Source organism: Aplidium turbinatum, chromosome 8 (assembly GCF_918807975.1).
Source record: "Aplidium turbinatum chromosome 8, kaAplTurb1.1, whole genome shotgun sequence".
NCBI lineage: Eukaryota > Metazoa > Chordata > Ascidiacea > Aplousobranchia > Polyclinidae > Aplidium > Aplidium turbinatum.
Genome location: NC_137479.1, coordinates 31,048,503 through 31,062,709, shown reverse-complemented (window position 1 = coordinate 31,062,709; position 14,207 = coordinate 31,048,503). Strand labels below are relative to the sequence as shown.

Sequence of the window (14,207 nt, the reverse complement as noted above, 5' to 3'; positions counted from 1 at the left end):
CAAGTGCGGGTGGTTGGAGGTGAACATGCAGGCTCTCGACTGCGAGCCCAACGCGCTAACCACTCGACCACTGCTGCCGACATTGCAGAGTTCAGTTATTCTGTTGTAGAAAATCTTCTACAAACACGACTACACAATACTGTAGTGTGATTTTGCGCAAAATCTACATGCAAAAAATATCCGGTTGAGATATTAAATGTCCGCTGAAAGGGCCAGTCCGGTAGGACATGCTTGACCGCCGGAAAAAAGTACAAATTTCTAGGCCTGACACCATCTTCTTATTTTGTCCCACATGGCGGCACTAAGCTGTGTGTCTTTTGGAAGCTGGCGACAGGCGGTTAGAGATTTACAGTGTATTTTTACATTCGATATGAGTCCGTTCTCACATTAGGCTGAATGTAGCTGACTACATGTAGATTGACCACATGTAATGACCACATGTACATTGTAGATTGACTACATGTAATGTAGATTACATAGATGACCTTACAGGTCTTTCGTTGCCATCCTGTTGTGCTGATAGACACTCAATTTGTATGTACTTTTTGTTTGTTTATCGCCAGCAAAACAATAAACTGAACTGAATGTTAGCATGTTTAGGCTTGAAAATAGTTTTCAGTAAATTTAAAAACGTGACATAACAAACTACAAAATCAATCAGTTTGTATGTCTTAAGTTAATTAGGGCAATTTATTCACAATTATCTCAAAACGGCTAATATTGTAGGCTATAACGCGAAAAATACTTTGTTTGCTAAAGAAAAAAGTATTTTATTCAATATATTACTTTTGCATGTTTGCTAATTAACAAAAACAAAATTCGAATGAACAAAATCAAATGCCAGATAGAGTTAAATCTTTGGAAATACAAGGAAGCCAATCTCGGTGTCCACCTTCAGACTCGTCGTTAAGTGTCTTGCCAAAATAACAACAGCGTGCTCTTCAGCTGTGTCCAACCGGCGTCCTTGCGATTGTACAAAGGTTTTCACCACTCGGCCATGCAGCCAACCATAAGCTACAAAAGTAATATGGAAGTTCTGACGAACACCAGAGGGCGTCATACGATATTTGAACAGTCTCTTAGACAAATTTTTCAAAATAAACTTACCAAGATTTCCTGGCAAAGGTTGGTCAGTATTTGTTTCCTCAGCTGAAGTCATTCTGTTTTCTTGAGTTTGGGGGAAATACATTTGTATTCTTTTGTTAGTTGTTAAATAGTAATTCAAAATAAAACTTAGTAGGCTACGATAGTTGATGCCACAAAACACAATTGTTCCTCATAAAAATCTTGCTTCTTTGTAAAAGTAAACGTGAAAACAACATAAAGTTTATTGGGCAAACCAACATAAACCCAAAAGTAGTGTACAACCTTTGGGCCGTTTTAAACGGCAGATTTATAAATAACGACCTTTTGTAAGCATTGCCTGTTCAAAGGGTAAGCGGATTTTACCCTGCAATTGCAAGCAGAATGGGATGTTTTTTGTTAGCCTGCAATATTGATTTATTATAGCTGAATATGATGTTTGCAATATTAGAGGTAAAGTAATAGCTCAGCTTTATCGTGTTACGGTTAAAAATCCAATGTAATCTGTGGTGGGGTGGTAAATGGGTTTTCGTGGGCAATACTTGCATAGTGTCATTATTTACAAAGTAATCATTGGTAACGATCTAAAGGTCCTGATTTATGTTGGTGGTTGTGAAACGACGTTTAATGCCCGTTTCTACAATCGTAGTTGTTCCTTCACAGATAGATCAAAAATAAATTGCGCCGAATTATTTAAGGCGATTTGGGACATTAAAGACAGTTTTATTTATTTTATTTTCATTATCTGATGTCGCGAATAATTGCAAAATAAATAGATTTTTTCAGAAAAAACGCATGTCTAAGTCAGGGAATAGAAGCGTAAAAATGCATTCAAATATTTTTTGAGTTTTAAGAAATTAATTCAGATAACAAAGAGTTAATGATTGTTACGGACAATCTTCAAATCAAACGTCACATAGAACCGTTGTCTACTGAACCTGACGTCTTACGTCATGGACTGTTGCTAGAAATAAGAAAAGATTGCATCACCTTTGTCACACCTGTGAAATATTACATGATCGTTGAATCTTGAATTACGAGATAGGGGAAGGTTTGGTTAGTTGAGCCGGGTAACGGTTGATCCATCCGGTTTTATCGCAACGTCGTGCATGATTAGTCAACCGTTTCATACCAAAAATATGGAAAAACTTGAAGTCCATCAGCACATGTAGTTTTAGGGATTTTCTACAAGCAGAAAAATTGTGAAGCAGTTAAATGTAAAATGGTAGGTAAAAGTAGTTTTGAAAAAAATAAGAAATGTGTTATTTTTTCCTACGATGCTTCATCGTTGTCTTAATGGAAATACTGGGATAGGTGAGGGTAACTTACTCTTTGTTTTAGTAGTTCTCGTTGCTTGATTAGCCAGTTGGTTCTTGGCAATTTTTCATGAATTTTGAAAATGGCGGCGATGTTAACAGTTGAGCCACTTGCAATGTTCACGGTTGAGCCATGCCTTTATCCTAAGGAATGTAGTTTATGAGCCGATGGTCCTTACGTACTGCCCAAATTTTGCTGTACCGTACTGTAATTGATGCGTAGAACTGGTGTCCTAGCCGGGGGCGGTCCACTGCCCCCCTTAAACTTCCATAAGAGTAGTTTTTTTTGTAATGCGCCAGTTTGAGGGTAGATTTTTTTGACACTACCCCCCTTATATTTTTCTCGATTGCAACGCCACTGGTTGCTAATGTTCGTTTTCTTCACAAACCTCGCGAAATCGTTTCAGAAAGGTAAAAACACCTTCGTGCAAAGTTTCCTATTCAACGATTCTCAGTGTTTTCAGAAATATAAATTTCTGTTCGTTCAGTGTTCACTGTTCTTTCATTTTAAGACACTAGACACAATACACAGTTTAAACTTTTTTTGATTGTTTATTTGCAAGATGTTCAAGAGAAGAGTTTATTGTGTTTGATGCAGATTGAGCTCTGTTTTGGGATATCTTTTGGAAGCGAAATAATGGTGGATCAACCGTGAACAACGGGTGGCTCAACCGTGAAATTTAGGGTATCATTTGAGCCGGCTAAATTTCAATTTTAAAATGCCGATAAATGATATAAATCGGGGTCAGTCGCAAACACAAACATGTTCACAAGAACCGCATAAGACTGAAATTTATCATGATGGATTCGGATTTTTGGTAAAGTTTGTCGTTAAATTTTTATTGCAGAAAAATCGATTTCTGGCTCAACTAACTAGACCTTCCCCTATGGTGTAAGCCAAATTTAACAGGTGCTTGAATACAGGGCCGGATTAAGGTTTTATGGGGCCCTGGGCTGAGCTGAAAGTGGGGGCCCTTATCAAGTGACATTTTTCGCTAAAAATTAATGGTGGAGTGGGGCTACGATACGGGCCCAGTTGCATGTATCGGTTTCACGGAGTCCCAAACAGCGGACCAGTGGCGTAGCCAGAGAAAAATTTTGGGGGGGGCGAAATATTTGATGAATTGAAGAGAACAACAAAGTGTTTGATTTAAAGCCATCGCTACTTGATGTGCAGTGGCGTATCCTGGTGGGTTGAAGCAATAAAAGTGGTAGGGGAGTTAGAGCGTGCCGAAGGCACGCGTATTCTAGGGGGGTCCGGGGGCATGCTCCCCCGGAAAAATTTTGAAAAATTACACTCAAATAATGGATTATAGCGCTTTCTGAAAACACTTTTAGGGTAATATTTGTATGAAATTTATTAGCAGATAAACAGCTATTAACTTATTAAAGATAGCTCTTACACACGAACGGGCAAAAACTGCGGCTAAATAAGAGAACACCAAATATTCAGCTACACAAAAACTCAATAACTACACAAAAACCCAACAGAGTAAGCCATTCTGAAATTGCTTCCACAAGTTAGTTCAAAGAAACGTAAATCGCGTAAATTTTGCGCGATTTACGATTTGCAAAATTTATTGGTGTCTTTCTGTGTGTCTGAAACAAATCCTTGGGGGTGTTAAAAGCCAGATGTCTTTGAAAACGATATAAATTTCTACAAACTTTATTATATTTTCAACAAAGGGCTCAACTTCGAAATCCAAACTTGGAAAATTTGGGGGGCATGGCCTCTTTCGCCCCCCCCCCCCCCTGGCTACGCCTATGCAGCGGATCACCTTCTTGTTTGCCCTCGGCTTGCCACCCGGTGCAGTAGGTGGGACCTGTCAGTGTATAACTCCGTTGCGGAAGAATGTGTCAATCTGTGGTGTATCAACGAACTTTAGAAGACTCGATAGAAGAAGAAGAACTGCATTATATCTAACTGACCATCTTGTATCAGATAATGTCTTCAAAACAGGAAACCATCTAGGAATTTTGGATGGACTTGCCAACGATGAGTAGACGAGACGAGCCATGAATAAAGGCTTTGCAACAATTCAAAAAGCTCAGCGGCAGAACGGCATGTTTCTACAGGACATTTAGGCTACCGATTAAACTAAGTGAATGTGCTGTGCAAGGGACATAATGAGCTACACTACATTTCTCGCACAGAAGAGCTTGAAGACCGTTATACTTGCCACTCATATTGGCAGCATTATCATAACTTTGACCCGTAATCCGTACCATTTTCGGATATGAAAGTATCAAATAAATATGTTTTTTGTTAACAAAACGAAGAAAAATTGAATAACTGGGGCTGGGCAGGGGTGCTGCAGCACCGCGCACATATGGGTGAGCCGCCCTTGCTTGTTTGAGATACGAAATAAAGCAGTAATCTCCAGCTGTGCAACTAAAAAAATTAGTAGATTTTTTTCTTTGAGGTGGGGGCCCCCAAAAGTGGGGGCCCTGGGCTTCAGCCCAGTCCGCCCCCCCCCCCCTTAATCCGGCACTGCTTGAATAGCTTCATAATGCTTATCATTATTACGTCACAGAAGATGGTTACGTGCATTTGAAATATCGTAATTTATTCTCTCATTCTTAAAATTGTTGCTTGAAAAGTTGGTCTCACATTAAAACGGTTTTGCTTGTGCTTACCAACTAGACGAAATTTCCGTCTTTATCTCAGTAATTTGTATTGTAGTGACAAGTTTTAGTGGGTACGGTGTTGCCTCCATCCTTCGACAGTCTTGGGGCTATTTTTACAAAAATACAATTCTTGAATAGACTTTTTCAGAAGAGTGTTTCTTTCGGTGATTGCATACAAACGAACGGATCCGGGAAATTTAGGCCTATGTTACAATTTTCCCACAAAGAGATTATGGTTTACCGTTATGACCAATGATATCAGGTGTACACCAGTCAATGCGGTTCGAAACGTCGTTGTGTCAGTTAGAACAGTTACAAGTTGCACAAAAAGCAATGTGAACCTACTGTAGAATTTTCAGTCGGTAGGCTTGTGCTGAAGTTGTATAGTAACTGAGAAAAGTAATAAAATATTATTAATGTTTTTATTTTTCTTCGTTTGAACCTTCTTCGCCACTCCAGGGATCGAGGGGCTCTGCCTTTTACCACCCTTGGGCAGTGGCGGCGACGCGGTCTAGATGTTTGGGCAGGTGTCGAGCAGCCATTGAATTGATTCGTCATTCTGTTCACGCAAACCACGCACACCATTTGGCGCATGCGGAAGAACAGTCACCTTCACGCGGTCCCCCCTGTAAGTAGCATTATAAAAAATGCGAAACGAAGACTGCCAAAACTATATCAATCAATCATTTTATTTTTCGTTCTTAACGCGTCCGGAACGAAAAAGATACTAACTACAAAAGTCGATATAGACCTATCAGCACGTTAATTTTGATGTGTTGATACGTTGATAATTATGTTGATTTTGTCAGCCATAAAAAATGAAATTTTCTTGGATCTGAGTAACCTTTTCATAAAACTGTCCAATCATCAATATGACGGAGTTGATTGAAAATCAATAAAATTCTTAATTGTAATTGCTTTTCTAACTGCATCTTGCTGATTTGGCAGCAAAAAAATACCAAATCATTTAAATCTGATCAACCTGTTAATGCAAATACTCCAATCAACATAATATAGTTGCCAATATTATTGAATAGGCTCTACAGGCCCTTGCTCTTTGGACAGCTACTAAATGATTTAAACTTGACAAACACATTATGTGTTCATTCATTGTTTCTACAACTTAACAATCTAGATTCTAAGTTACTGATTTTTGCACTCACAAATATCTCCTGTTATAAAATGTAACATGTTTTTAACCAGTCTCCTTCTGAATTCAAGTTCTTTGTTCAGTTCTTCAAGGCAAATTTAAACAGTTTTAACTTGAAAAAACTTGAAAGGTAAGTTGAAACTGCAGCCTAGTAAAATGTTGTTAGAGCTGTTTAACACAATATCGAAACAGTTGTTTCAATGACTACTTATTTGGAAAATTTCAATAAAATTGTCTGTATGTGTTCGGACCAATTTTGTTTCGAAAGAAAACTCTTCATTTTCTAAAACTGCTCTCCATCCTGATAGCTCAGTTGGTTAGCGTATGACGTTGTCAGCGCAAAAGCTTCAAGATCAAGGGGCGCTGGTTCGACTCTCGGGATGTGCACTTGACCAACGCCTTATACCCATTTAGCGGCACCTAATGGATGGAGTAATTCTCCGCCAACAACACTTCAACAATCGGAAACTTCACTCTGTCAATCTCGGTCATGGGGCCTGCGTCAGTGGTGAAAATCTTTACAAGTATGCAAAACTGCCAGGTTTAAGCTTTCAAAGAAGCTTTCCTAATCCGAGGATAAATATTCAATCAATCAACTAGTGTTTTATTTGGAAGCAGTAGTTTTCTATTTATCCCGGCGTCTTTTTTTGTTAAAGCAAATAATGAGTCACTCCACGTTTTTCATGTCTTTAGTTTCTGTTATTGGAAAGTGTCACGACTACAAATTTTTGGGCGAGTCATTTCATTTGCACAAGAACCACGCTATTATCTGAAAACGTCCATGTCCACAGCACTTTACTGAAACTAGTCCCAGAACATCTGACATTTTGTTTAAATTGAAACAAAATTGAAAGCCTTTTATGTTGTGTAATGAAATGTCACCACGCACAAAATACATTCATGATCGTCTTGCGATGTTTTCTTTCACATTTTTTACACAGGAATAAGCTTCTACTTATTAGCTCAATACTAGCGCAACGTTTCAGAAAAAGCAAGTTATGCATTTGACAGTTGCGGTGCATTTGCCTGAGGACGCACTGCAGCTGCCATCATGTGGTTTGTATGTGTTGCCAAAACAACAACTAACACCAACTTCTGATTACTCCGGAATAAGTTTACGAACAATTTAGCCTACCTATAACCGTTTCATGCGAAGACATCAACACATCAAAAATTTCATCCTCGGAGTTGTGAATGGTGTTGGTGTCACTCTTGTCGGTATCAACGTGGCTTGATGTTTCCCGCAATGATCGAATGATTTCTGCCTTGATTTTTTTACGCATTGTTTTCATAAAAAATATCCAAAAACAAGTCATTCTTTTCACTTTAAATTGAAAAGTAGCGGGTAGTGGAAGTATGACCGAAAGAAATGTAGCGCCTTTAGCTGCTGCTACACTAAAAAAAAGTAGCCGCTACTCCAAAAGTAACCGCTACTGCAGCCGCTACTCCAACAAAAATGTAGTAGCGCTACAACTGCCAAAAAAGTAGCGGCACTACAAAATGTGGCGCGCTACTACAGCCTACCCACTTCTGGCAAAAAAACTTCCTTACAGCAGAATATCCCTTCCATAAATTTATTAAATCTTTTTAAAAGCCATGTTGCCACATAGGGAATATCAAGGTTGTGAGAGACAAAAATTTGGAATTTCTGAAACTTCATGTTTTATGAAATTGTATCTGAATTGGTTAATCAAACTAGAAAAAAACACTGGGCGCGAAAGAGTTAAGCTTGGAGATAAATTGGGAATTCGCAAAATTACAATAGCCTATCTGTGAAGGCATTGAAGTCGCCGTCATAATCAATTCAATGCTTTCAATGCTCCAAGTGCTGAGTTCGCAAATGTGCCAAAAAGTGTAATAAAATTAGATCCTGTTATTGCAGCATCATTGTGCAAGATATGACTCAAATTGGATTACCAAGAATAGAGCGTAGTGAGGCATCTCCACCACAGAATAAGAAAATATGCCACGGGATTTCCACCATTATTTCAAGCTAACTCAAAACAAATCGTGATTGTTGGGTAGTTTCTTAAACACACCAAACGAAAGGAGATATCTTGGAAATATTTTGCTTTTATTTTAGCTCAAATTACTAAAAATGCAAAACAATCAAAAGATAAACAACAACAAAAAAAGAGTTTAAATAAACTCAATAAATAATTAAGTGAAGAAAGCTAAGAACTTCCAACAAAGTGTCATTTTCTATTGAAAGAAAGCAACACAAAGTATTTCCCCAAAGGTTTTATTTTACTTTTAGTTATAACGTGTATAAGTTCAATCTTGAAATTCATCATGGTTGTAATTTTACGAATCCAAACAATATTTTTTAATTGTTGCAACAATTTGCAATGTCCGTCCGGATGCAGCCGCGCAGTTGCCAGATGTGACTCAAGCTGAAGTGGATGCAACAGAACAGTGTTTCTCAAACTGTGGCATGCAAGAGCCTTCCATGAGCAACGTAAGCAACATGTCTAAGTAAAGACAAGTCACAACTATGTCATGACCTTAAATTTATTGTCGACTATCTTCATACCTTCAAATGTTTATTACATAACACCTATACATTGCTCAACAGAACACCAGCTGCCAAAGCCAAGTAGGATATTCACCTGTTGCCTGGAATCGATGCAAGATAAATTTTATAAAAATTTTACGAGCTAGTTTTGACTCTTTCCGCTAAAACATTTTATTCGATCATATGTGACGTCACAAACTACCAAGAATGCTCTCCAAAAAACGGTCCAAAATATTAGATGGAATTCAAAGAAAATGAAGGGGTGTAGTAGTAAGCATCTATAGGATTGGCCCATGATACAGGAGAAGAATCCACAGAGGAATTGATATGCAAAAATCAACAAGTGAATAAAAAAGTTTTAATAACCTTTCAAGTACATGTAGCTCCACACAAAGTGAACATTACATGGACTTTAAACTCATTTCTACTTGTTAAAAGAAAATATTTAAAAAGACATTGTTAACTGCGGACAGAGATGGGCAAGATCACCAGTATTGGTGATCTTGAAGATCAAGATCAAGATCACCAAGAATAGGTGATCTTGAAGATCAAGATCAAGATCACCAAACTATGTGATCATCAAGATCGTGATCTTGAAGATCAAGATCACTTTCAAGATCACTTTTTGTGTAGGCTACTTGAAAAAAAAATGAAGTTTTTGATCAATGATGTTGCAAAAATTAATTACTATGAGCAACCTGGGTAAAGGTATATAGTTGGTATTGCTAACTTTTACTTTTAACTACTCGATCGCTAGCCTAAGAATTGTAATAAGTTAGTGACTGTTGCTATTAGGCCTATCAATTGTTGACGTAGTTTACGTAGAATCGCAACGTCACACCCAAAGCCGAGGTTAATTTCAGTACTAAAATTCAAAGAAAATGAAGGGGTGTACCAGCAAACATCTATAGGATTGGCCCATGATACAAGAGAAGGATCCACAGAGGATACAAACTGATATGAATGAATCAACAAGTGAATAAAAAAATAACAGTTAACCTCTCAAGTACATGTAGCTCCACACAGAGTGAAATTTACATGCCTTTTGACTCTTTTTTATTTCTTTAAAAGTATTATTGACTCAAAAAGAATGTCTAAAAAGACATTACGAAAAGTAACTACGGACAAAGTAGTTTTAATTACAAAGTAGTTTTAATTAGTATTAATTACAGTAGTTTTGAAAAAGTCGCAAAATTTGCAATTAGTTTTATACTTTTTTATTTACAATAAATAAATAAAAATAAACTTTGAACAGCATCTTTTTTACCGAATTTTTTGTCTGGTTCATGTGGGAGTTTTTATTCGTGTTACTAAGTAGTTTTAACTTTTACTGTTTTATGTCAATGTTTATGGCACCATTTACCCATCTGGCAACATTGATACTGTTGTCTGCTATCAAAAAAGTTCAGAGGTTTGCTGTCCGACAAACCGCTCCATACTCAGACCCTAAACAAGTCTTGGTCTGGTTGATTTGCTGCAATAAACCACTTTACATGACCAAAGTTTGCTAGAATCCAGATTTTTTAACACCGCCATTCTAGACTTTTGAAACATCTAAAATTGGGTCAAAGAAAGCAAACATTTCTTTAAAATTCGCACTTGGAAATTGTGAACAAAATTAAATCATTTTTTATTATGCGTCAACATAAAGTACACGGAAGTTGACTTCTTTATTATGACCAACACAGAAAACATCGTCTTTTGTTGGGCACATCCCAGCCAACAAGCCCATATGGGCCCCATATACTATTTTAATGGGCTTGTGGGCATGTGGGTTTTATGTGGGTTTTTTTGTTTTTGCCATATGCGCCCAATATGGGCTTTCTTGCAGAATGTGTTGCTAAATGACAAGGTGGAATATAAAACTTCCAATCTTCAAATGCGTGATCATATAAATGCATTTTAAGAAATTTAGCCACATAAAATTATTGATCATGGGCTAAGCATGAAATATTGATGGGCTTCCCACTTTGTTTATGGGCAGACCATGGGCTGCCCACTTTGTTTATGGGCAGACCATGGGCTGCCCACATTTTTTATGGGCAAAACATGGGCAGCCCACATTTTTTATGGGCAGATCATGGGCTACCCACATTTTTCATGGGCAGGCCATGGGCTGCCCACATTTTTTATGGGCAGACCATGGGCTACCCACATTTTTCATGGGCAGGCCATGGGCTGCCCACATTTTTTATGCGCAGACCATGGACTGCCCACATTTTTTATGGGCAGACCATGGGCTACCCACACAGTGATTCAAAAGGTTTGTGGGCAACCCATACTAATATGATATACACCTCGATCAGCATTTGTCTAGACTTTGAGATTTTTTAGTTGCCTCAAACGACTTTTGTTGATCTTTTAAACAAACACAAAATGAAATTGAACAAGCAAAATTACTGGAGGCACCTTGCTATGCATTGCGCAAAGCTCACTGCTTGCAGTTGGAGCACTTTGGCAAGGTTAGCAGTAGTACTATTTTTTGTGCTTACGTACCACAAATAGGAAAATGTCACATGGGGCCATATACCTACTCGTGCGTTGTTGATCAAAATAAAACAGTTCATCATCGTGTGCACTGTCTGCAGTTGACGCTCTTGGCTTACGCCGATTGAGCACTTTACTGGGGGCACCTTGCTATGAATTGCGCAAAGTTCACTGCTTGCAGGCATCTGTCTGCAGTTATATACCTGATATACATATGGGCAGCCTGTATTAGATTTATGGGTTACATATGGGCAGCCCATATTAGATTTGTGGGTTGAGTGTGAGCAACCCATAAATGAATATGGGCAGCCTATATGGGGGCAATGTGATGCCCGCGGACACAATGTGTATGGGCCCCATATGGGCATCTCACATGGGGCCCGTACATCAGCCCATATGGGTCCCCATGTGGGGCCCATATAGGCTTGCTGGCTGGGATATCATATTAACAGTGGCTTAATGTTAGTAGTTGCCACTAACTTCTTTGTACAGTACGAGTTCTAAAAAAATGCCTCCATCTAGAAAGTAAAATTCAATTTTAAAGTGATCTTGATCTTATTGTTCTTCAAGATCAAGATCGCACAAAAAAAAGTGATCTTAGATCAAGATCAAGATCACCAAAAAAAAAGTGATCTTCAAGATCAAGATCACGCCCATCTCTGACTGCGGACAATGTCCAAAGTTTAGATTTGATGGATCTTCTCAGCGCAGTGAAATAAGAGTAGAGAGTTGTCTTGAAGTTTCGGATAAGATGATGGTTTCTAAGAGTGATTAATAAGCTAATGAAAGCTGATTCAATTTTTAATTTCGGACTTTAGTGAAACGCAATTTTACACCCAATTAGGCTACTGTACAATGTGTGATTTTTTTGACAAAAGTTGTAGCCTACTGAGGAATTACTAGAATTTATTAAATGTATGTGCCGCTAGTATCCAATTTCTTGTATTTTTGATTCATCTCAGATGATTGTTATGTCCTAGCTTAGTGACAAATTCCTGTCTTTTTTTCAAGTTTTTATTTTTAACAAACTCCATTTATTGCTTAGCACAACTTTTCTCAAACAAAATCACACTTTCTAATTGACGGTAAAATTACGTTTCGCTGGAGTCCGAAATTAAAAATTGAATCAATTCTCATTGGCGAAATTAAAAATTGAATCAATTCTCAGAAAAGGACAAGATCTGCATCGTGTGCTTATTGACCTAAAAAATGCTATGCTCGCGTGCCAAGACAAGAAATTTGGAACTGCCATCGAGTGAAAGAAATGGAAAAATATGTCCATCTGATCCAAGACATGTAGGCTACCAAGGAAGTAAAACGCAAGTGAAGTGTGGGACAGGAATCATGCAGTAATTTGAGGTAGCGGTCGAGTTGCATCAAAGATTTGCACTTAGCCGTTCCTTTTTTCTTTTATTATGGATTGCTTAACAGGAAACATCCAGAGAGAAGCACCATGAGATCTATTGTTTGCAGACGACGTTGTGTTGTGCGCAAAAACGAGAGAAGAAACGTAACAGAGGCTGGAGACTTGGAGAGCAACGATGGAAGATAGAAGCATGAAAATAAGCAGGCAAAAGACTGAATATCTCAAACTCTAGAGGTCAACAAAAAATAATGACGAAGATAATGAGACAGAAATAGGCTACAACTACAAGGAAAACGGTAAAACAAGTTTCAGAATTCAAATATCTTGGTTCGACAGTTCATGATAACGGAACGAGCAACAGAGAGGTGACAATAAGATGCTAGGCAGGATGGGGAGCGTGGAAGAAAATGACAGGAGTCATGTGTGACAAAAATGTGCCAGAAAAGCTGAAAGGAAAACTTTATAAAACGATGGTAAGACCAGCAATGTTGTACGAAAACACAGGAAGAGAAAATGCAAGTGGCAGAAATGAAAATGTTGCGATGGTCTCTGGTGCTAACAAAGAAGGACAGAGTAAGAAGTGAAATCATCAGAGAACGAATGCAAGGAGAGCTGGAAGAGAGGCTGAGAGACACGCCTTAATGGTTGAGTCATATCGTAAGGGGAGACGAAGATTATGTGGGAAGAAAGATTAGACAATTGGAAGTTGGTGAAAGAAAGCGAGGAAAGCCGAATAGAAGATGGAGAGATTGTGTGACAGAAGATATAGAAATAGTAGAAGTGAAGGAAGAAGATGCTGCTAACAGAGTGGTATGGAAGACTGCAGTCTGCACCGGCGACGCCACTTGAAGTGGAAATAAAGCCAGAAGAAGAAGAAAAAGAATTTGATCCAGTAAACATCTCTAAAAAAAAGAGCACTTTACAGAAATTCCAGCTGTGGGCAAGTTAAGTGGTTGTGTTTACGTTAGTTCTAGGCAGTAAACTGAGTAGGCTAAACAAAGAAATTATTGAAATCCTTCTGTGGTTGGAACAAAAATTAAAACGTAGGCTAGTTTCGATTTCAAATCTAAAGTAATCACCAAACTTCTACGGAAATCCAGTTTTTATTTGTGCGGGTAAATGCAGAGTGTAGCCTATGCCCAATTGCCCATACGTTTTCATGAATAGGTTCACCCGTTGGAATATAGGGCCCAAAAAGCGGCCAAAACAAGATAGGCTATATGGTAACAATGAATGTTTGTACGCAATCAATCAATGTTTTATTTGTCAGTAACAGGAATATAGATACATGTTTGAAATATGCAATTAATATACACGATGCAAAAGTTACACAAGTTCCCATACCGACAAGGAGACAACGAGACGACCATACGGTTTACTAGTCAATTGCCATCCTACGGAAATGACGATTTTGCCATTTAAAATAGGCAGGCGATTGTAGCAAGAATGGACAGCGATAGACACTGGTGTTTCGTGGTGTGTAGCTAATGCGAGCTTTACCTATACGTCATTTCTACGTATTAATATGCACAGAAATTGCACTGGGACCTCAATTGACGAAGTTATGCTACGGCCCTGATTGAATCGCAGTGCAGCTCAATAAAACCATGAAAAATGCTTCCTTTACAGCAGTGATAGCCTACCTCAAATAAGCTATAATTT

The 14,207-nt window shown here is 38.2% G+C and overlaps 1 protein-coding gene across 1 annotated transcript; it reads left to right on the top strand.

The window, feature by feature from the left end:
• The first annotated feature begins 12,952 nt into the window (after positions 1-12,952).
• LOC145776277 (uncharacterized) lies at positions 12,953-13,394 on the top strand. Its single transcript, XM_082587679.1, has 2 exons — positions 12,953-13,125; positions 13,208-13,394. Exons 1-2 carry the CDS (start codon positions 12,953-12,955, stop codon positions 13,392-13,394), a joined length of 360 nt encoding a protein of 119 aa, XP_082443805.1.
• Positions 13,395-14,207: the final 813 nt, after the last annotated feature.

Coding starts and splice junctions, on each gene's coding strand:
- LOC145776277 (XM_082587679.1), top strand. CDS start 12,953: ATGACAGGAGTCATGTGTGACAAAAATGTGCCAGAAAAGCTGAAAGGA. Junction 13,126..13,207: donor AAAGAAGGACAGAGTAAGAA/GTGAAATCATCA, acceptor TCATATCGTAAG/GGGAGACGAAGATTATGTGG.